Source organism: Zalophus californianus, chromosome 11, assembly GCF_009762305.2.
Source record: "Zalophus californianus isolate mZalCal1 chromosome 11, mZalCal1.pri.v2, whole genome shotgun sequence".
NCBI lineage: Eukaryota > Metazoa > Chordata > Mammalia > Carnivora > Otariidae > Zalophus > Zalophus californianus.
In genome coordinates, this window is record NC_045605.1 from 16917009 (window position 1) to 16941115 (window position 24107).

General features: G+C 50.7%; 1 protein-coding gene across 3 annotated transcripts in view; it reads left to right on the forward strand.

The window, feature by feature from the left end:
• GRIK4 (glutamate ionotropic receptor kainate type subunit 4) overlaps nucleotides 1-24107 on the forward strand; it is a 420015-nt gene that overhangs the window by 252377 nt on the left and 143531 nt on the right. For all 3 annotated transcript variants that reach the window (XM_027581034.2, XM_035723069.1, XM_027581033.2), the window contains 4 exons: nucleotides 1921-2018; nucleotides 6255-6420; nucleotides 16742-16920; nucleotides 21107-21160. In XM_027581034.2, the coding sequence (XP_027436835.1) occupies nucleotides 1921-2018; nucleotides 6255-6420; nucleotides 16742-16920; nucleotides 21107-21160 (497 nt within the window). The remainder of the gene's footprint in view (nucleotides 1-1920; nucleotides 2019-6254; nucleotides 6421-16741; nucleotides 16921-21106; nucleotides 21161-24107) is intronic.

Genomic DNA, 24107 nt, shown 5'->3' on the forward strand with positions numbered 1-24107 from the left:
TGGAGCCAGCACGCTCGGCTTCCGATACCGGCTCTGACCTGTGTGAGGTGAGTGACCCTGGCGGAGTCACTGGACATCCCTTGGATGCTGTTTCCTTATTGGTAAAATCAGGAACTGAGATTCACCCTTGAAGCTGTTGTCGTCTGACGGCCGATGACTTAGGACACCTCACAGGCAGTAAGAGCGAAGCTTGCTGAGATCGCATGAGCTAACAACACGGAAACTGCTTGAACCAGGCAGAGCCCTCTTCGGAGATGGAGCGTGCTCGCCGTTACTTTGTCACTGAGAATGGTTCTGACACAGTAGAGACGAGTTCCCCTCTGGTAGCCAGCCTCTCTTGGGCAGCTGAGATCCGTGGTATAGATCTGTGGTTTGCGTGGTCAACACTAGGATTTGGATCTGACGTTCTCCCCACTGCCTGTACCCCATGAGGGCGATCACGTGGCCGTGTGGGCCAATGGTTAGGACCCTACCCTAGGAGAAAGAACATCTAGATAGCAGGGGTGGTTTGTAGCCGACTCAGCGAGGAACCTTGCACTGATCCCTCAACCTCAATTTACTGACCTGAGAAATGGCTTGTCCTGACTCTTGACGTGAGTAGGAAGAAGACGTGTCCAGAGGCAAGCTTTGAGTTTTGCGGGGAAGAATGCCTTACAGCGTGTCAGGGAAACTCAGTGCATATTCCAGGGGGCAGCTCTTGGGTTCTGATATCACAGTGTGTGTCCTGAGAATTATCTCAAGTTCTGTCTGTCTGTCTGTCATTCTCCCGTCCTTCCTTTCTTGGTCGCTCGTGTTTTAAAATCTGAGATTCTCTCCTCTTCCTCTGCCCGCATAGCCCACGCATCCATCCATTCATTCATTCATCCAATGAATATGAACTGGGCAACTAGAAAAATGTGCGCTGGCTACTGAGGAGGTGAGAAGTGGGGCTTTAGAGAGAAGGATGGCTTAGCTCCTGCCCTGATGGGGTTTGACATCTAGTGGGAGCAGAAAGACGTCTAAGCAACAAGCCGAAATAGGCACATTTACAAGGGTCTTAGTACAGAGAGACAGACCAGGGGCTTCAGGAGCCCTGGGGAAGATTAATTCCACATAAAGGAGCTGGGGAAGGTGTAAGGAGGAGACATTTGAGGTGCTCTTTGACAGGAGAGTGTCCAGAGTAGAGGAAGGAAGGGCTCCTTCTCCACAGGGAAGCCCAAGACACTCAGGGAAGCAGGGGCATTGTGCAGGGGTTGAGGTGAACAGGAGGGGCGGAGGGTGGCATTGAGACATGAGACCCCCTCCTTGCCTCTCACTCTCTTTTTTCTGCCTCTCGTTTTCTTTTTCTTCTTAGGTCTCTCCTCCTCCTTTTGGCTTTAGCTGAGTCTGATTTCTCCTCTCTTGTCTGTATCGCTCTCGCCCCGCTTCTTCCCTCTGCTTGTGTGCCTTTCTCCTTCCCCTTCCTCTTTATATTTGATAGGCTAACAGATTGCACGACGGGTGACTGTTCTGGGAGCAGGGCCTTCAGCCCCCGTGGCAGCCGTGCCTAGCCGTACCCCCCAACACCCACACTGCAGGCCTGGCGGCATGGAGTCTGCAGGTTTCCGCCGTTAGCCTCTGTCCTTCAGTGACAGCCGAGACAATTTATACACCCTGTTGGCTGTGGCCATATGTTGTCATAACCTGGGTCATTTCCTCATTTAATACCATCCATAAACTCCAATAAAACTGTCCTGGAGTCCCATAGTCCAGAAAAGGAGAGGCACTGGGTTTGGAAGCATGTGAAGGGGAAGGGGGTGGGGAGGGGGGGTGGAAGGTGAGGGTCTAGCAGGTGAAGGTTGGGCTTGAGCCTGTCAGGCAGGGCACCCAGCCCCCATCCCACCTGATGAGTGCCTTGTTTCCTTTCCTGCCGCCCACACGTGGTCCCGTTGCTGGCTGCAGTGTGTCAGATCCTCCCCAAGGGGGTGGTTGCTGTCCTGGGACCCTCCTCCAGCCCGGCCTCCAGCTCCATCATCAGCAACATCTGCGGGGAGAAGGAGGTGAGTGCTCTACCAGGTTGGGGGACCATCTGCGGGCTGGCAACCCGTGCCCCGGGCCCAAAAATGTCATGGATTCTCAAGGTCTGGAAGAGCCTATTTGGGCCTGGTCGGTGTTACCAATAACAACAACATCACAACATTGAAAAGAAGTGGTCCTTTGTTGGGCATTTATTTTTCCCAGGTGGCTTGGGTGGAGGAGACACAGAGGAGAGGTTTCACAACAGGATTTTCGAACTGAGCTCCTCTGGGTCTTTGAGTCCCCAGGGGGCCCCTTGGTAGAGGTGGGTAGAGGGAGAGGCTGTGGTAGGTGGTGGTCCGGGGGGCACCAAGAGGGTGGGAGTCTGAGCTCCCCAGGAGATGCTTCATGACTATCTGTTTAGATACCGGGATTCTGGTGAAGAACGCCTTTGGGAGGAGGCACTGCTACATTTTATTGCTAAAATAAAGTTTGAAACCTCTGTCTTATAAATTCTCTAGGAAAAAAGTTCTCTTTCGTTTTCTGCCCCATTCACCAATTCCAGTGTTTACTTCTTCAGTCAGTGAATTCTTCCTCAGGTGTCACCTGGACCTGGAGCCTCTCTAGTTTCAGTGTTGAGTTCATTTCCTTTGGCTCCAGCTCCATGGGGGATAAAGACAGTCAGGCATGAGTTTCTGAGTAATAGCCTGCTCCCTGTTCCATCAGCTCCCTCCTTCCTCTTTCCCTGGAGAAAACAAACTCAAAAGTTTGTTAGCTCATTGCTGGAATCCTTCCTAGCTTCTCCTAGAATCTGTCTGCCCCTTCACAAAAATCCCCAGGAAACGGTGGCAAAGTATCCCCTCAGCCTCTCTCTGGCCTCAAGGGCCTTCTAGCCAGGTCCTTGAGAACAGATGGAGCTTGGTGGTAGGGGGATGCGAGTCAGGAGCCAGGGAAGGGGCAGGCCAGAGGGACAGAGGAAGGAAGGATCAATCTTGCACCTCCTGGGGCCTGGAGGCTCAGCCTTCCGGAAACGTTAGCTTTGGGAGGATCTGATTCTAGACATAGGAGAAAACCCACTGTAGGACAGACACCTCCTCAGCAAGCTGTCTCTTCCCCACACCTTCTGGAACCTACCCCCTTGATACCACCACTTCCTTTTATGATCAGGAGGCTTGGCGAGTCCCTGACGCTTGGGGCAAAATAGTTATCTTCCCGATTTCATGAACCCACTCAGCATCATGACCTGCACTTTAAAATGTTGGGCAGCCCTACCCCAGTCCTGCGGTTGGTTTTGCTGCCCCAGGGCTGGGCCACTGCCCTGTAGGCTAAGCCCCCTGAGCCTTTTTGCCCCGGGCCAGGTCTCTGTTGAGAGCTCCCCATCCCTACCCCCTCGGATGTCCTGAAAGATGACTCTTGACCCATCCCAGGCCAAAAAAGGAGCTTCTGCCCCTACTGTATCCCCTCCATCCACCCATATCTCAGAGGCCCTGGCCCCACAAAGTTAGAGCTGATGTTTAATTTAAATCTTTCTTGTCATGCTCCAAGTAGCAGCTCAGATCTGCGGCAGGCTGTTATTCCAGCACCAGTCACTGGGATCTTCACCAAGTGAGGTTGCCAAGACTTCAGCTCCCCATTTCCTCTTTTCTCCTCCTTCCCTCCCATCACACTGCCTCACTGTTCCTTATGGTCACCCTCCCAACCCCCACTCCAGAATGGCCTCCTTGTGGGCTTCGGTGACCCGTTTCCCTTAACCCTGTTTGGCATTTCAGTCCAGAGGCAGAGACCCTGATTTACAACCATCTCCCCCACCCTGCCACTTCGGCCCCTGTGCCAGTGACCAGCCAGGCAGGTCATGCTGCTCCGGGAATGGCCAGCCGGTGACCCCTCCTTTGTCTGGTCATGTCCCTTCCAGAGCAACCTCTCCTCTCCGTTCAGATTATACATTTCTTTTCATATTTTATGAGGCTGAACTCACACTGATTCCCCTCCACTCCAGGGAAAGGAAATGGAGTTCTCACCAAGGAGTTCATTCCTTTAAATACCGCTAACAGCTCTTTGGCCTGTGGCTGGCTGCGTTCTGCCTCACCTCTCCTTCCCCACACACCTTCACAGTGACTTGCTGGGATGCATTTGCAATTGCAAATCAATTACTGATTGATCTTTGTCCTAGAGAGAATCAGCAGGATCCGCCTGGGCCATCCCTGCCTGGGCCCATCAGAGCAGCTTGCTGATTCTCCAGCAGCCTTCAAGATGGCAGGCTGTGCAGGAAACTTCCCACCAACTCTGCTTCCTGGAGGGGTCCCTCATCCCTCGCCCCCCTGCAAGGACAGCCTCAAGAGGTTTCTCAGGAGCCCCTAGATTTGGGGAGAAAGGGGGAAGGAAAAGTGAGAAGACATTGCTGGAACACTTGTAACATGTTAGGTCCTGAGCTATAATGTCCTTCGTATGCACACTCTCATTTTATCCTCCCAAAGATCCGCAAAGCACCCGTTAGCATATCCGTCCTAAGGAAGCATAGACAGGTTCAGCAGTTGGCCCCAAATCATACAGCAGAACCTGGATGCAAACCCGAGTCTATGACCCATAAAACCTGTTTGTCCTTCATTTTCCTGAGTATCTTTCCTGATCCATCTCTAGGGTCTGTGGCTTGAAGGGTATTTCTACGGGTACATTCTGTTGGGATAAGTTAGCTGGAACCCTGTAGGCCGGATGGCCACACACGGAGGGCCTGGGTCAGAGATGCTCAAATGTATAAGCCAGCCAGCCTGGCCACCCTGCCCCCCTGCCCCTGCCTGGCCTTGGCCTCCATCTTACCCCTTTGTGACCTGTTTTTCCTTTCAAGATGTACATACATTTGTTATTCTTTGTAGGCAGATTGTATGGAGTGCAAAATACAAGCTGGGAAGAAAGACCCTTTATGACACTCCTTGGATCAACCTCACTCTTCTGAGTCTTCTCTCATAACTCACTAGGCTCTCTCCAGGTCTGCATTTTTCAGTCTCTCTGTGGTTCAAGGGCTAATCCTAGTTGGATTCAGGAATTCTCTCCCTAGTTTCTGCTAAATCTTTCCCTTCCCTTCCCTCAGTCTCAAAGTAGCTCCTGTCTCTGGCTGACCTCTCCCCGAATCTTAACAGGACAAGGTAGCAGAATCCTACAGACACCATCTCAACATCCTCCCAGACTCTGGGCCAGCCCCAGCCGAGACAATTTCTGCAGTCATTTCTAAATAACCCACTCTAGGAGCCAGTGAACTCACCACCGGGAAGTTCTTCCTGCTCTCTACCCTCAGTCTTACTTGCTTTAACATCATTCAAAACCCACGCTCGTTGTGACTTGGCCTTCCCGTAGCACGCTGGTTCTAAGGGAGGACATGAGTTGAGGTTTCCTGATCCATCTCCAGTAGAAACACCCAAGTAGCTCTCCCGGCTCTGGGTACCAGGGATGAGGGTGACAAAATAAAATCAAGGTGGATGGCAGCTTATTACGCTTTAACTTTCCTATTACCTACCCAGGAGCTTAAGCCACCAATACAACAGCATCTGGGCCTGTTAATATCTCTTCCCGGGAGAAGAAAGGCAGGAGGCAGGGACATTGCCTCCTGGAAATGTCAGTAATAGATACAGAGGGAAGCTGACACTGTCCTAACGAAGCCAGATCACGTTTTTATTTACCTAGCTCCACTTGGAGGCTCTCTGGACGGCTTCTCAGCCTGCGGCGCTCCCCTCTCCGTGTGCATGTCTGCGGAGGAACCCATCCCAGGCTGTCACATAGGAAGTTTGCTGGGAGCTGGTTTGTACACACTTGTCGACCAGGCTGGGCTAATGGGGCTCCTTTCTTAGTCCCCAGGGCAGTGTTTTCCTCTTTTTGCTGCCTCTGCTCTGATTTATTAACTACCAATAAAATACCATAAGGATTATGGCTTCGAGAGCCTTTTGTCTGGCTGCCTAGCAGTGGGCAGTCGCTCTGAGAATAAAGACCTATGATTTTGCCCCCTTGGGGCCACAGACCGCAGCACCAAGGTCCACAGCACATTTATTCAGGTCTTCGGCCAGAGGGGTTCTCATCCTGGGTGCTCCTATTTTAAGCATCGTCCAGGACGTCATCTTGCCTTCCTCCTGGGGCGTGGGTGTCCTAAGCCCCGCAAGCTCCATCTCCACGGGAGTGTGGCAAAGGTCTTACCTAGAAGAACCCGCCATCCACAGCCTCGCCTCCCTCGTGCCTGCTCTCCTTTGCTTTCATTCTGGATCCTCCCCGCTGCCTGTTTTTGCTCCTCCCCCCAGGTCCCTCATTTCAAGGTGGCCCCCGAGGAGTTTATCAAGTTCCAGTTCCAACGATTCACAACCCTGAACCTCCACCCCAGCAACACGGACATCAGCGTGGCTGTCGCTGGGATCCTGAACTTCTTCAACTGTACCACCGCCTGCCTCATCTGTGCCAAAGCAGAATGTAAGCTCTCCCCCGCCTCTCCCCCGCCACTCCCCCGCACGTGTCCCCACGTGTTTGTGGATTTCACCCTGTCGGCTTTGGCCTTGGCCGTGGATCCGCCAGGAAGGGGAGGGCTCCCTCAGATGGCAGGGGTGATGATCAGCCACTTTGGGCATTCCCATGCGTCCTTGGCTGTTTGCCTGTGTGTGTGTGTGTGTGTGTGTGTGCTTGCGTGTGCGCGTGCGCGTGTATGTGTGAGAGAGAGAGAGAGAGAGAGCGCATGCGCAAGCAGTCCAGAAACACCCTTTGCCAGGCATGGGTGGAACAGAGAGATCTGGGTTACAGGGAGACTGGCCAACCTCCCAGCCTTTTTGCATCTGCAAACTCAATTCCCACATTTTCAGCCTCATTGTGAAGGAGCTACAAAAAGAGAGAGAGAGAGAGGGAAAATATAAAATTGGATGCATTTTGTACTTGATGGGCTGAAGAGCTTCTTCCCCTGGAGAGCGGGTTTTGCTGATGGAACAAGGTCCAAGGGCAATGCCTGATAAAGCATTTTTTTTTTTTTTTGCAAATGCAGGTTTTAGAAATACAGCTTCTCTGACTCTCAGACAATTTGTAATGTAAATTTAGTGTTTATGAGATTTAGCTAATTTGAGCCAGCACTTTCTAGCAAATCTGTGCATCTGTGTGCTCCCAGTGACAGCTGTGTACCCACATGTGGTCAGGCAGGTGCTGGGCACTGCCTGCCTCTGGGACCCTGTGCCCGAGCCCCAGAGATCTGTATCCTGTGCAGCTTGCCTGCAGGTCCGGGTGGGCTGGCCGACGAACGTTCTCTCCGTCAGGGCTCCTGTTTATATGGGTTCTCAGAACTGCTCTCCCCGCTTAAGTCCTTTCTCTGCCCTGGAATCGCTCCAGCATCTGTAAACAGCAGCCCCCTCCCCGTCAAGGGTCAAAACCACCTTCTTTATGAGGCATTTGCACCCAACTGCCTCCCTGTGATGTGCAATTCAATTCCCTTATTTGCATAAACACAGATTTAAGATTTACTCGGTGCTACCCAAGAAAAAGAGTAACTGAGCGCCAACTATGTATACTTTTTATATAGCTTATTTAATTATCACAATGACCCAGTGGGTTCGGAGGTGTTGGAGTTCCCCACGTCAAAGTAGAATCAAACTCAAAATCAGTGCGGATACGGAACATTTCCATCATTAGAGAGAGTTCTACTGGACAGCACTGCTTTAGATGTTAAGTGTTTTGTGGCTGAAGTAAAAAATAGAAGGAGAAATGTTTGGATAAACACTTCACTTTGTTTCGCCCTCATGGAGATCCACAGCACACATTAGCATGGATACGCTGAGTTGTTGTCCTCTGGCCAAAACAACTGTTTACCTCCTCTCTTCCAAATAGGATGGACCATAAGTCCCAAAAGGTTGCTGATCGGAAAGGCCACAGGATGCTAGGATTTGATAGAATGTTGTTGGGGAACATGGCATTCTACCAGGTGGCCCTCCTCCCGTGGCACCCTCCAACCACGGTATGGTGGAACCAGACCAAGGATTCTCTCCCTGGAAATGTCGGCCACCTGCGCATTCAGGCAGGACTCAACTGGTGGGCCCCATGTGTACAGCGGGAATGTTAAGAGACAGAGGGCAGGCCGTAACTCTCTCCTGGCAAAGATTCTCCTGCTGCCTTCCTCATGCGGGGTCCAGTGTCTCACCAACCTGTTGGGAAGCTCCTTCTTGTGTCAAGCCACAGTTCCTCTTGCTCGCAGGGTGAGCCCTGCGCTCTCCACTTCGGCTCTTCCTGTTTGCTGAGCATCTATTGCGCACTAAGCTCTCTGCCTCCTAGGCCAGGGCTCTTTCCCTTAGAATCATGCCCTTCCTTGACATTCATATAATTCCTCGCAGATGGCAAAGCACTTTCGCGTACGTTTTCCCATTTTATCTCCCTTCTCCCTAGTCATTCTAGAGCCAAGAAAACAGAGTCTTGGGGCTGTTAAGGGACTTGCTTGAGGTCACACAGCTGGTACATGGCAAACCAAGACTCTAATTCAGGTCCTTTGACTTGGGATTTCTTCCTCCACGGCCCCTCCTACCCTCTGGTCCGCACAGACAACCCCAGAACAGCGGCTCAGGACAGGGTGCAGGATGGCTGAGCACAGACATGGTCCTGAAGAGGATGAGCCGGCCTGAGAAGCCGGAGGGGCCAGGCCACAGCCAGGTGGGACTCATCAACCACACAGTTCTGCCTCTTCTTGAAGAACTCATCCACTGAGGCTGCCGAGTGACTCCGGCCCCAACTACCGGGGCCCAGGGAAGGAAGGTAGGGCAGAGCAGGAGAAGTTCAAGGGCAAGGAGGATTAAAATCTAATCAAAGGATGAAATCAGGGGCTGAAGGGAAATGCAGCTCAGAGGTGGGGAGGAGACACTCTTCCATCTTCCTTATTAATACAGGGCCAAGAGACGCTGCATGTTGAATTAGAAACAAGCGTCTAATTCTCTTTTCCAGCCATCAAAATTAGGCATAATGGAGACCGTTCCACAGGGAATCACACCACTTTTTTTCTTTCTTTCCCAAAAGTAGAGTTTTCATAAGCAGGTTTTGGACCAAGTAGAGTTGTATTGTGTTTTATGTTATTTTTCTTTAATGGGGGAAAAAATCAGGACATCTGCAAGTGCCTCATTCTAATGAGGCTGGGGCACGGAGGGAGATGTGGTGTGGGGTCCAGGCATGCTGTACTGGTCGTCACCATCAAGCGTCGGGGACTCGGCCATTTGGGGGGTTTCCAAGGAGAGTTGGGGTTCCCCACCGTGGCCCTTGAGGGCTCTTTGGTGAGATCACCCAGCCTTGCCACAAGGTTACCTTTGGAGACTCTCCCTTCGATTCCCTGTTGTCACAAGTACAACATGCTGGATATTTTCCTGGTATCTTTGTGCAGACTCAAATCCTACTTTTTTTTATGTTTGCCTTGGTGTTTCTTTCTAAGTATTTTGATGTCCTTTTTGTGGCTACGTCTCCTTCTGCTTTCTGTTTTTACCACCTCTGTGACCTTGGGAAAGTGACTTAGGTACTCTTCAGCTTCTTGTCTTCTTGTCTATAAAGTGGGAACGATAATGCCTCCCTTGCAGGATGGCCGAGGCGATTAAATAGGATGAGATACACAGAGAGTATGACACAGTGTCCACACCTGGGCAACAAGAGGCACACGTGAGTTTTTCTTTCCTTGCTTCCTTGGATCCCTTTCGAACAAATGCAGGGTCAGGACCTGGAGCAGAGTGACCAGAGTTCAGCTCTGTCCTTATACCGTCCCTGTGCTTGCTAAACTCTGTCCAGGTTGTTGGAGAGGAACAGACTCTGATCCTGGGGAGGAAGCATAGCCGGAGGGTAGTGCAGAATGGTGCAGTAAAAAGAGAACCGTCTTTGGAGTCAAACCAAGCTGCTCCACCGCTCATGAGCTGTGTGATGTCAAGCAGATCACTGTACCTCCCTGAGTCTTAGTCCCCTCCTGCATAAAGTGGGAATAATACTGCTTTTCAAGGCATTTGGGTCGAAGGAATCTGGGCCCAGAACATAATAAACATTTACTTACTTTATCCTGTGATCCTGGTTGTGGCAGCAGGGGGCGGAGGATGGGAGAGTAGGGGTGATACTCAGAGTCCTTTGTGAAAATAGTGGGACACTAGCAGACCTTTCCCATACCGGCCCCAGGAGGCACACGTTGTGGGAGGCCTTCTGCTTCCAGTGTTACAAAATTAACCATTTATTGAACACTGACTGTGTACCTGGCACACTGCTCAGGCTTTTGAAATTATCCCATTTGAACCTCACGATAACCATCTAAGATAGACTCTATAAACATTCCTATTATCTGCATGAGGAAAGGAGAGATTAGGTCTCTTTTCAACACTCATGGTTCTTGTTACCTCCTCTCCCTGCTTCTCCGAACGCTGTGGAAAAGACAAAAGGGAGGGACCATTTTTTCCTATTTTAGGGCTGGTTTGAGGCCTTGCCATGCCAACTCAAGTGAGGAATCAGAGGCCGGAAGTCAGAATCAGGAGATCTGGTTTGGGTCTTGGCCTGTCACGGGTTTCCTAGCTCTGTGATCTGTCACTACATCTCCCCAACCAGGAGCACCTGCCCTCCCAGAGCCCTGGGGGTGTTAAATCATTTGTATGTAAAGGAACTGAGGAAACATGGAAGACTGCTCAGGGCAGGGACATCTGCTGAGCCCCCACTAGCTGAGGCCCAAGCTGGAGACATGCCCCGAAGTTAGGAGGTAGTGGGAGCGCAGAAGCCAGCCTCTTCCCACGTCCACCCTGTCCATCAGAGAAGAGGACAGTCTGCAGGGCCAAGCAAGGCAGAGCACAGTCTCCTGCGAGCAGGAAGCCTCCCCTTCTCCCCCATCCCCTCTCTGTCTCCTCCCCTGGCTCCTGTGGTCTGGCCTCCCCAGCCTGTTCCCAGGGCCAAGCCCAGCTGTGGGATGAGACAGAACCAAGAAGCCGGTGCAGTGCATCATTCAAGCCCTTGAACTTCCCCACTGGCCACTCCTTGGACCCTCATTCCCATCTCCCCATCAGAATCTGCTCATGGAAAAGGTCTCAAAACCACACACCCTGAGGCATGTGGCCTGGCAGGGGGAAGGGAAATGAAGCCTTACCGGGTGTAGGGCAGTGTGGGCACCATGGTGAACCATGTCATCTCCCTAAATCCTGGCAGTTGTCCCCCGAGGTCAGTATTACATCCCTGCCTCCCGCAAGATTTGAAAGTGCCATCCCTCTGACAGTCAGCAAGAGGGACTTCAGTCTTTCCTTAACTACCTCCAGTGACAGGGAGCTCTCTGCCCCTGCATCTGTAGGCCGCTTGAACAGAACTAAGTCTGTCTCCCCGTGACCTCCATCCACCCTTTGTTCTGGGGTGTAGTCCTTGAGGCTGCCCCGAGCAGGTCTGTCTCATGATGGTCCTTCCCACTCTTCCTCAAGCCAGGCACCCCCTTCCTTCAGCTGCTCCTCAAGTGACATGGTGTCCATTCCCCACCTGGTACTGCTGATCCCCTACTCTGTTGGGATGTAGGGTCTTGCTCTTACCCCACAGCCTCAGTGTCTAGTTCGGCTCCCCAGCAAGCGCCGTGCGCCCTGCCTCACATGGACATGCGCAGGAGAGTTTGAAATGGGAATTCCTACCCAACACCGTGAAATACTTCATGTTTATGTATTTCCTATAATATATATATGCATGCATATATGCTACGAAGTATTTTGCATGGTTTATAACCAAGGACTATATTTTGTGGATTGGATAATAAACCCGGTAAGAGAAGGAGACAGGTGAAGGACAGTTAGGATCTGAGTGGGGAGGGGAGGGGGTGAACAGAAAGCAGATTTGCAAAGCATCTTCTAGGAGACAGACGTTGTCCTGCTTCCTTGATCTCTTTGTACTAACCCGGTGCAGTAGTAGTTGTCCTTTCTTCACAGATAAGGTCACCGCGGGGCAGAGGGGTGGGGGGAGTCGCCCCCACCAGCCAATCCGGGCAGCGCTAGAGCTGGGACTCACCTGGGGACTCACCTTATACACTGTGCTGTTCGCTGCTCCAGGTGCGGTCCAGGCTGGGAAAGGAGTGACTGATAGGAGATCCTGGGTGGCATGCAGACTCCCCGCCTCCACCCTGCCCCGAGGACTTGTGCCCTTCTTCCCTCCCCAGCCACACCCTGCCTTTCAGCACACGCAAGAGTGTATGCTGGATACGGTGGGGATGCTCTTTCCTTGTTTAAAGGGCAGCAGAGCACCGCACAGGTCAGTCAAATGGGGTACACCAGGCATTGATCAGAGCAGGGGCCCCAATTTATCTGACATCTGGGAGGTTCTTCCCTGAGAGCACAGGGCACCTGCCAATTTTAAAGGGATGGACAGTCCCTGGGCCCAGGCTTCTCCATGCTGTGCCTAATCCTGCCATCCTGCAAGCTTCCCTGTCTCGTCCCGCTGAACTTCACTGCCCCTCTGAGGGATCCCAGAGGATTTGGCCTCTTTCCCAGCCGGGCTCTAGTGACTCTCCCTGCTACGTTCCAGGACCTGTGGCATTGTCCTCGGCCACCCCTCCCTCGCCCCTCCAGCTGCAGTGCTCCTTCCCCCATAGCACGCCTTGGCAGATCTTTTCTTGAGCCGAAGAGATGGCCAGCGCGCCAGGAACACCAGCTCCTGTGGCCTCCCCTGACCTTCTCGCAGTGTCTTTGGGGTCAGGTGCTCCGACCTTTATGCAAGTCGGACTTTGCTTTTCATGTCACCTCTGAGGAAGACGCTGTGAATATTCTCTCCATTTTACGTATAGACCTAAAGGAGGCTGCCCCCATGGAAACCCAGATTATTTAGGCCCTTAAACAAAATATGGGTTTGATTTGAACTTTGTCGTAGACTTAGTTGCAAGTCCCTACACTCTTAAGCTCCCAGAGGGCAGGGTCTGTATCTGATCTACCTTCTCTGCCGATGTCTTGGCAGCCCAGCACCTGGCACTTAGGGCGCACACAGTGTCGGTTGAACAGACTTGTACTTTGGTCCCTTTTTGTTCTGCCTCGGCGAGCCACACCTGCCCTTTGAGCTGTTGTGGGGATGAGTAAATGCAGGAGGAGGAAGGCTGAAACCATACGTCCCAGTTCCTAGCATGTTTCCACATAACAGCTCTGTGAGTTATACCCATTTTACAGATGAAGAATGGAGCCTCTGAGAGGTTAGATGACTTCTCAAGGTCACACAGCTGGGGAGGGCTGACCCTGAGCTTGAATCCAGATCTTCCGCAAATCAGGGTTGGCAGGAAGTGCCTGAGCAGCATCATTGCCCCTCCTGATGGGGGCGGTGGAGAGGAGCTGCAGGGGGCACAGGTAGAGGGGTGAGATTTACAAGTCTCCTTTGAGGTCCTGTGGGTGAAGGAAGGAGAGACCAGTGGGCTCTGAAGGCTCTTGAATGACAGCCCCTCCCAGGGTTATCCCCTCCCGGCTGCGGCCGCCAGCTTCCCGGACCACCTTGTTGGGACCCATGACCAGAGGATGGGGGTTGGCAGGACCCTCCCAGAGCTCCTGTCTTTCTCGTGCCGGGCCCCTGGGCTCCACCCTGTTACCTTTTCCTTGTTAGAAAACACACCCGGTGTGGGTTTTTCTCCCCAAGTCCAGAGATGCACGCCGCCCCCCCCCCCCCCGGCCCCTCCTAGGCTCTGTGCCCGCGGCCCTTGCTGCTTGTGGCCTGAGGGGCATCTGGTCTCACGGGAGGGCGGCTGGCTGGAGATGAGAAGGTAGAACCCTGGTCCCAGCAGTGTCCTTGTGTGACAAGGCAAGTCTTAGCATCTCTACAAATCAAGGGAGGTGGCTGCGATGCCCTTCAGAGCCCTCTCTCTCACCTTTTCATCTTCAATGATGTAGGAAAGATGTTAGAGTTCAAAGCCGACAGCAAGAATGAATTCTTGAGAGTCTTTGGTGCAAAAAGGTGGGTTTTATTAAAGCACGGGAACAGGACCCGTGGGCAGGAAGAGCTGCAGGGGGTCATGAGGAGGGGCCCATTGTATACTTTCAAGTTGGGAGGCAGTTAGGGATAGCGTAAGTCTCTAAGGAATTTGGGAGCAAGGTTTCCAGGACCTTGAAGGGGCTGGCTGTTGTCAGGAAAAGGTCATTTATTACCATCTAATAAAACCTTAGTCATGAGACCCTTCAGATGTAGATGGATGGGCCATATGCTTGGAGGGGGGTGATTGCTAACATGTTTCTTGGGGGTTTAGAGATAAAGGCAATTTCTAAAGAAATTTTTATGTTAAAGTAGACTCACAGGCTCTTGGGGGTTGGCGGGCAAGGGGAGTGGGTCAGACTAGGATTGCCTTTTGCCCATAGCAAAGTGTCAACGTCGAGGTAGCTGGGTCCCTAGAGGAAGGTCACTCTGCCTGTTGCAAGGACTTGTCAGTGGGCTCTAGGTAGTAAGTACATTTAATAATTTCTCTTCTGCCTTTGTTTCCCACATCACTCAAAGGTCAGGAGGGTGAGGAACCTGTGCAGGGAGGAGTCTGGGGTCACTTTGAAGACATCCCTGCCGTGACTATCCTATAGCTGGGGCGGGAACCGGAGCACGGGGGTCTTGGGTTAGAAAGCCAGCTGTTCCCTTGCCTTCCACGTGCAGAGCCGTGTCAGGGAGCTACTCATCTCCCTGTCACATGTTCCCCTCCGTGTGTGAGATTAAAATGTGTTGTAGGATTGTTGTGAGGACTTAGACAAGCCATGTGGAATATTTAGCTCATTATCTGGAACACAATAAGGAATCAATAAACGTAACTCTTGTCGTTGCTTCTGGGAACAAATGCCCGTACTTTTCTTTCCACTGGAGTTGAGACCGCCTCTTCCCAGGAGACCCCACCCCTCCCCCACCAGCCCCACCCTCTTCCTCAGCTGCCCTGTCGGAGGCAAAGCTGGATTAAGACCCCTGTGTCTCAGTGGCATCATTCTGGAAACCCTCCTCCCACCCTGCTCCTAGACAGCAGCTAGCTGGGGGGAGGAGGGGAGAGGCCTTCACTCCACTCCCAGGTTTTCGCTTTGTTCCAGGCCTGCATTGTTGCCTGTTGGAGTGCCGTTCAAAGCCTGTCCTCTTATAATCATAATAATACCTTGTCTTAATGCAGCCACTATGCTCTGAGGAGTTCAAAGGGTTTTGTGAGAACTGTTTCCTGGGTCTTGGGTTCTTGAGGGAACTGCTCTCCACCATCCTCTAGGAATACAAAGGCCCGGCTCTCGTAGAGCTAGAGGTAACATTTGTGGGCACTTGCGATGGGCGAGGCACCAGCCTAAGTACTTCATTTAATCGTCAACATGGTCCTGGGAGCTGGCTGCTCTTATTCTTGGTTCTCAGATTAGGGAACTGAGGCCAAGAGCCCCAGCCACATGAAAAGGTCACTTGGTGCGTAAGTGGCCAAGTTAGGCGGGGAAAGAACGGGCCTGCTCGCCTCCGAACCCAGGTCTTGGCCACGGGGCAGTGCTGTGGGGAGGAGTAGGGATCCTCTCATCCCACTCAAGGGACTGCAATCTCTCTTTAAAAGAGCATTCCTGAGGAAGTTGGGGGAGACTGCGGGGGCTTAGGAACATTCTTTTTTTTTTTTTTTTTTTTAATGTTATGTTAGGCACCATACGGTACATCATTAGTTTTGGATGTAGTGTTCCATGATTGATTGTTTGTGCAGAACACCCAGTGCTCCACGCAGAACGTGCCCTCTTTAATACCCATCACCGGGCTCACCCGTCCCCCGGCCCCCCTCCCCTCTAGAACCCCCAGTTTGTTTCTCAGAGTCCATCGTCTCTCATGGTTCGTCTCCCCCTCCGATTTCCCCCCCTTCGTTTTTTCCCTCCCTTCCCCTATGATCCTCTGTGCTGTTTCTTACATTCCACATATGAGTGAAACCATATGATAATTGACTTTCTCTGCTTGACTTATTTCACTTAGCATAAACCCTCCAGTTCCATCCATGTCGATGCAAATGGTAGGTATTCATCCTTTCTGATGGCTGGGTAATATTCCATTGTGTATGTGTACCTCATCTGCTTTATCCATTCATCTGTTGAAGGGCATCTCGGCTCCTTCCACAGTTTGGCTATTATGGACATTGCTGCTATGAACATTGGGGTTCATGTGGCCCTTCTTTTCACTACCTCTGTATCTTTGGGGTCAATACCCAGTAGTGCAATTGCTGGGTCATAGGGTAGCTCTGTTTTTAACCCGCATTGAGATACCACCTCACACCAGTTAGAATGGCTAAAATTGACGAGACAGGAAACAACAAATGTTGGCGAGGATGTGGAGAAAGGGGAACCCTCTTACACTGTTGGTGGGAATGCAAGCTGATGCAGCCACTTTGGAAAACAATGTGGAGGTTCCTCAAAAAGTTAAAAATAGAGGAACGTTCTTTTTACTGAAGATGGGAATACAGGGCACCTGGGTGGCTCAGTTGGTTAAGCGACTGCCTTCGGCTCAGGTCATGATCCTGGAGTCCCGGGAACGAGTCCCGCATCGGGCTCCCTGCTCAGCAAGGAGTCTGCTTCTCCCTCTGACCCTCCCCGCTCTCATGCTCTCTCATTCTCTCTCAAATAAATAAATAAATAAAATCTTTTTTTTAAAAAAAAAAAGATTGAAGATGGGAATACAGAAGCCCATAGAGGTTGAGAAACTTGCTTGGGTCAAGGTGCTGTTGCCTAGCACCAGCAGTGGGGTCAGACCCATGGCCCTGCCTCTGGCCTAGGGCAGCGCTCATCCGGCCTTTGCGCCCATGTCTCCCAAGGAAGCACTGTGGACCCTCAGAGGCTTCATCCTCTCTCTCCTCCAGGCCTTTTAAACCTGGAGAAGCTGCTCCGGCAATTCCTTATCTCCAAGGACACCCTCTCGGTCCGGATGCTGGATGACACCCGGGACCCCACCCCACTCCTCAAGGAGATCCGGGACGACAAGACCGCCACCATCATCATCCATGCCAACGCCTCCATGTCCCACACCATCCTCCTGAAGGTGGGACCCGGGGGTGGGTGCGCGGTGGGCTCAGAGCATCCTTCTCCCTCCTCCCTCCCCCTCCTTGCCGCTCCCTCCTTGCCTTGGGTGTTGCCGGAAAGGAAAGGCAAGATGAGGGTGATGTGGTAGAAGTATTAACTCTGGGTGCAGCCGGACAGCCCCAAGCCAAAACCCTCCCCACCAGGGTCTGTGGGTTCCCACAGGGCACTTGGTGGGCTTGAGGCTGAGGCTCTGTGCTGAGGGGTATAGAAGTATTTCCATGTTTGGACAACCAGGGCAGTCCCGTCAGCATATACAGCTGAGCATCAGCCCTCTGTGTCATCCCCGTACGGTGTACTCGTTTACAAAGCTCTAAAGCTCTGCCATGTGACTCCCCAGCCTGATCCTCTCAATGACGAAATGGGGCAGGTACCCCATCTTCCCTGGCCAGGTGAAGAAACTGAGACTCCGGGAGATGAATGGCTTTGTCCGAGGCCCCGCTGGTGAGCAGAGCTGAATGGGTACCTATTGTCTCTGATAGCCAATCAGCAGCTCCTTCTACCCCCAGAATACAGGGATCAGAAAGTCAGGTGTGGCTGAGCAGGGCGTAGGAGGGGTCCACGCTGGAGAAACAGTAGGAGACAGCTGGGCAGGCTTGGAGTCTCCTGGCACCAGCTCCTGGCCTGGTGGCTGAGCTAGGCTTGCAATTCCAGATAGATGGACCCTGCTTGCAGGCTCCTCCGTGGCTCCCCGCAGTACCCCCAGCCCCTCCAGGCACATGGGCCTCTTGTAATGCCATTCTAGTTGCACATTTAAATGCAACCCGCCATCTTCCAGGTTGCCTTTAAATGTGGGACGAGGCTCCTTGTTAACCTCTGCCAAGCTGTGAGGAGCGAAGCAGACACTCAGATGATTGTCTCTCCCTCCCCCTCCCCACAGCACCCCTCCCCAGCTAGTTTTTGTCTGGGAGTTAAGAAGAGATTTGAATGAGTTCTCTGAGTACCGAGGGCTGTCCCTCCAGCCCGTTGCCATAGTAATTCTCCACAGCTCCAAACTCACGTCTGACTGGGTGCATATACTCCACTCACACACACACACTCAAATGGAAATTTTCTTTTTCGCTTGTCTTGTGTCTGGGCCTGTGATCAATGAAGTCATCAAGGATGGAAGAGATCCTCTAAGTTTCAGCGCCTCAGAGAGATAGGCTGAGGAGTCCCCGGGGAAGATGAGGGGCGGGAAGGAAGATAATGGTCTCCCGCAAAGCCCCTTGCAGAGGGCAGACAGAATGCATAGTGCCCCCTGTGGTAGCCGGAGCCTGCCTGAGCAGCCCCCAGGTGGAAGCCTTTTGGGAGCAGCCCTTATAATAATAATGTAATAACCTCGGGAATATTTCATGGCTCCCAGCATATGTGGTTGGACTCTTTTTGGGGAAAAAATAATACGTCTCTTGTTGAAATTTTGGAAAGTACAGAGAAGTACAAAGAAGAAAATAAAAATCATTATAGCTTCTTCTTTCTTTCTTATAAGCCTTTACTTGGGGACATGATAGAAAAATCTTACAGATACACATGGAAAAGAAAGACATTCCATCACCCGGAGACAGCCACTGTGAAATTTTGATGTCTATCCTTTTTGCCTTTATAGACACGTTTGTTTCTTTTCAAAATTATTATCACCCTGCACGTACTCTTTTGTAACCCTTTTTTTCACTTAATTATATGTCCCGCATTTTGCTTATGTCAATTCATATTTGTCTACAAATACTTTAATGGCTACATCATTTCTTATCATATGGATATGTCATAATTTATTTAACCATCCCTTTATTGTTGGAGATACAGGTTGTTTTCAATCTTTTGCTATAATAAACAATTCAGGATGCACATCTTTGTACATAAATCTTTATGCACAGTGATGAATATTTTCTTAGCATAAATCTCCAGAAGTGAAATTACTCAGTTAAAGATATGTATGCTTTTAAGGATTTTGATATGATTTGCCAGAATGCCTTTGAAAAAGGCCATAACAATTTATACTCCCACCAGCAACGAATAGCGGTGTTAGAGCACCCTTGCCAATACTGGGTATTTTCATTAACAACACTTTTTTGTTGTTGTTTTTAATGGCTGTGCTTTTGAAGAAAATTCTCCCTGTAATGATGATTATTAGCAAGTGTTTCTGCTGGGTGGACAGTAGCAGGGTTTCCTGAGACGACCTATTGGCCCCAGCCCCTGTGACCTCAACACCCAGCCCATCACTGACCAGCGAGGCTTTGGAAACCGGCTCCCTTTGTTCCCATTTGACTTCCTAGTGCCCCCAGCATGCAGGCCCTGCATCAGGCCCTGGACTCAGGCTGCAGGCTCATCCTTGCTGGGGTTAACAGCACAGCCTTGGGAGCGCCCCAGGGAGGATGGACTCAGTGTGGGAAGCAGTGTGAGCAGAGAGCCCACGGAGCTTCCGGGAGACTCACCGTGCCCATGTGAGCCTGGCCCTGGAGCTTGGCAGCGCTCTGCTGTCTCTCGATTTTGGAAGGATTTGCAGGGTAATCCCCTACTTTATTGAGCAGCTGTTCCAGCAACAAACTTCGTGTTTACCCAGAATTCAGGTCTTAAAAAACCAAGGATCTCTTGTCTTTTATCTTTGGGCAGCAGATTTCACAAATGGGTCTTAACCATGTGACGGTGCCCTCTCCCCACCCCCTGGCCCCAGCCCATCCCTGTAACCAGGCTAACTGGGGCTCCCACCTGTCTTGGCAGTGGTGACAGGCCCTGGCACTTTTCTGTGGATGGTGCTGAGTGTGCAGGGAAGGGAGGGGCTGGGCAGCAGGCCGTACCAGCCTCTTGGAAGTGGAGGAGGAAATGTAGTTTTGCTTGGAGGAAGAAGGGAGCCCTCGAGCCCCCCGTATCGCTTGCCCCAGGCCTAGAGCCCTCTTGTACTTCGGTTTCCATCGCAATGGTGGCAATAGAAGGACCCCAGACTGCCCTTCAAGGAGCCTGTGAGGGTTCCTGTAAGAATGCTCACCAAATTATTGGAGCTCCTTGAGAGGTAAACACTTTGTAAGAGGAAAATGTAGTCACCCCTGGCCTTGTTTTCCCCTCATGCACCTCAACAGGCGGGACAAAAGTGGTTTCCCGGGGGCCCTGGTGCTGCAGGGTGCATGATGAAAATCTGCCTGTCAGAAGACACGAGGGCCCTGGGGAGAGCTTACCTGATCTACGTGTCCGTGTCTGTAGCACCTGTCACGCTTAAAGTTGGGCACACGGACAAGGGAGGTTGGTGAGGGGTGTCTGTGATGGCTACAAAGATCGGACAAGAGGGAGGCCATTCTGATGTTGCGACCTCCCAACCATGGGATGATGACACGCAGGTGTGCTGTGATCGAGGGTGAGGCATGTCACTGGCAACTTGTTCCTTACTACTAACAAAGGACTGAAGTTTGCAAATGACTCACTTGTTTCCTACATTCCTGCAAATTCAGAGACTCGGATGAGTCTCACTCGCTCACCTTTGACAGGGGCTGCATTAATGTGGGACTCGCCCGTAACCCGCAGACCCTCCTGTCTCTGCCTCGGCCCCTAAGAGAGCTGTCAGGACTTCCATCAACAGCACGGTCCTCCGGGGAGAGGATAGTTAGGTTGAAAGGACTGAAATTAGGCTGCCTGGCTTTAATCTCATCTTTTCCCACTTAGGAGACGTGATCTTGTGCAAGTTACAAAGCCTTTTGATGTTTCAAGATTCTTCAGCTGTCAGATGGGGGTGGATAGAGGAGGAATGATAGCCCTACCTCATCGACTTAACCCAAGTGAAATGCTTTCTAGTACCTGGCCCATGCTAAACAGTGGGTACATGGTAGCCACTGTGATCGCTAATAGTTTGGGAGATAATGATTTTCGTTCAGTTTATTATTTGCTTCATTTCCTTGAAAGTCATTTTGGTTTCCATAATGTCTGGTTATGTCCATGGGAATGTGTTGTGCATGAGAACATCAGCTTCTACGAATGTCAGTGCAGGGGTACAGAGCAGGGTGGCAGTGGAGACACCCTACTCTAGAGGCCAGTGTTTCTGTTCTCCATCGTCCAAGCCAAGGGCAGGGTAAGAACTGAAGGGTAGTGGGTCAGACAAATGACGGACGCTTGGAACCCTCACTGCTCATTCACTTTCAGGGAGTTTTTGTTTTCTGTCTAATCTCCCTCTCTTCCCTTTGCAGGCAGCTGAACTAGGGATGGTGTCGGCCTATTACACATACATCTTCACTAATCTGGTAAGACATTTTCGCAGCTCACCTCCTTGGCGTAGAGTATGAATAACTAGGGTCAGTGGGGTGTGATGGAATGAAGCTTGGGAGATGGGGAGTGGGGGACATCAAAGGAGAGGCACAGAAGTCAACCCGAGAGGCAGGGCATTCTAGAAACATGGAAGTCCAGGAGCGACTGGGATTCTCATCTCAACAATTCTTAGCCTTGGGAGGATGGGAATTTGGGGAGTCTAATGCCTCCATCCAAATGCCACCGGCTCCCTAGCACTAATTCCTCTGATGGATGTGTCTCCTCTGTAGGTCCAGTTACTGGCCTGCCGTCCAGTCGCCACATTGCCAGACCCTTATGCTAACTCAGAAGTAGGACAACTAGGGCACAAAAGTACACATGTCATACGGTATTAGAACTGGAAGCATCTACAGGGGCTGTTGTGGCTGAATCCCCTCACTTTGCAGATGAGAAAACCGGTTTATAGAAATTGTATTGAGTCAGGTTGGAGCACCAGCTTTGCCACACACCAACTGTGTACCCTTCAACGAGCCCTGAGCCTCAGTTTCCCTATCTGTAAAATGGGGATAAGAGCACATGTGTTGTAGAATTGCAGTCATTTTGAAATGGCATAGTTTAATCTCCATGGAAGCATTTTGAAGCTGTAACATATGAAGAAATGGGAATGGTCATTGTGAAGGATACACACTCAGAGAATAGAAAGAACCTCGGAGAACTGTTTTTGTTTTTTTTTTCCAAAAAAAAATGTTATGACTCTTTACTTGAAATGATTGTAGATTCACAGGAGTTGCAAAGATAGTACAGAGTGGTACCATGTAACTTTAACTGTATTTCCTCCGGTAGTTACATCTTACATAATGGTCATACAATATCAAAACCAGAATATCAAAACATCCCGTCTGTCCATCCTATGTAGATGTGCATCAAGCCCACTGGAACTAGGACAACACCATCTCATCACCACAAAGATCTCCCTCATGCCGCCATTTTATGGTCTCACCCATGGCCCCCCCTGCCCACCATCCCTAACCCATAGTAACCACTAATCCATTCTCCATTTTGACACTTTTATAATTTTAAGAATGTTATATAAATGGAATCATGCAGTATCTGACCTTTCTCACTCAGTGTAATGCCCTTGAGACCGTCCGAATTGTTGCCTGAATCAATAGTTTGCTCCTTTTTATGGCTGAGTCGTATTTCTCGGTGTAGATGTACCACAGTTGGCTTAACCATCCACCTATTGGGAGACATTTTGGTTTCTTCCTGTGTTTGGCTGTTACAAATAGAGCTGTTAGAAACAATCATTCAGAGAAAGGGTTTATTTTATTTTATAAATGCATGAGATGTCAAGAGCACTTAACTCAGTGGCCCATGTCGACGTGCTTTTGAGCACCTCTTGTGTAGCAGGGACTGGACCAGGCATTAGGGATTAACATAGGAATAAGAAACAAAGCCTGCCTTGGAAAAACTCAAAGTACTTATTGTAGTGCAAAGTGGTAAATTCTATTAGATATGTGTATAAAATGCTCTAGATCCTGGAGCAGGCAAGAAAGGCTTCACCAAAGAAGGGGCCTTTAGGCTATGCCCTAATAGGAGGGTAGGGTTTTTTTCTAGATAAAGAAAAGAAGAGCATTCTGGGTTAAGGAACAGCATATCCACATACTTGGAGATTTGAGATTTGGCCTGTCCAGAAAAAAGTGAGTCATTTCAGACTTACGGACTGCTCTGGGGATGGACATGCCAGTTAATGACTGTTCACTTATCTATTTACATCCATCCTTGAAAGTTACCTATTTAGAGGATGTAAGGCAGATGTCCATTAATTTTAAGATCCTTGCTAAGTTAGGAAGCAGAATACAACCTCTACAGATTTGACTCTTAAATCTTAAAATGAGAAAGGTTCCCGAGTAGTTATGACTTTCTCGGTCAGCATGTGTGATAGGGTGACCTAGGAGATGGTGCAGTGTCCCTCCCTGGATTGAGGGACCAGATCTCCTGAAATGGCCTGCGAGGTCGAGAAGATGCCTGTCCAAAGAGATAGCCTCAGACCCTATGATCCTTCTTCATTTCCAGCCATAGGTTTTTATGAACAGCCTTTTCTTGGGGCCGCTGTGGGGTTGTTAACCCTGAAGCATCCTGAGGCCTTTGCTCTCAGGGTAGAGACATCTTAGAGGAATTGAGTGTACCTTCTTTTCTGGTATAGGGTGTCCCACCATAACAGGCTTGCCAGAGAGCCATTCAGCATTCCCTCATTCAGTGCCACCACCGCCACAAAACTACCCGCTCCATTGCTGGAATTTGTACTTGAATTCTAGCATGCATTTAGAAGACCACACAGATCATAGGTGCACAGCCTAGGGAACGTTTTCCAAGTGAGCACACCTGTGTAAGCAGTACCCAGATCCAAAAATAGAACCCAACCAGCACCCCAGAAGCCCGCCTCCCGCCCCCTCCCTGGCGCTACCCCGCAAAATGGAAAACAGAAGGAATTTCTTTGTTTGCTTATTTATTTTTTTTTCCTACTGCTGCTGTAAATTAAAGCATAAGCATGTAAAAAGGGAGAAAAGGATTAGACTAGTCCCAGAGCAATGCAGGAGCATTTGCCTGAAGTAAGGAGACGTCTGGGGGAGCCTGGGCAAGTTGGCGGAGCAATAAAAGGAGATTAAAGTACAATTGGACTCCATCTGGGGAGCCTGGGAAGCAGAGGGAAGAGGCAGGCCAGGGGCACCCCCCACATTAGGCAGCCACATCAGCAGAGGAAGACAGAGCTGAGCAACAAGGAGGCACATGGGTGACTTAGCAGATGGAAGGAGGCCAGTCATTTGGAATGTGAGTTCCCAGGACAGTCCCTAGAATAAGGTAGAGTTGCTTGGCTTGGAGATTGTGAAGAAAGCATCCCCCACTACCTCTTCTCAGGACTGATAATAATGAGTGTGATGA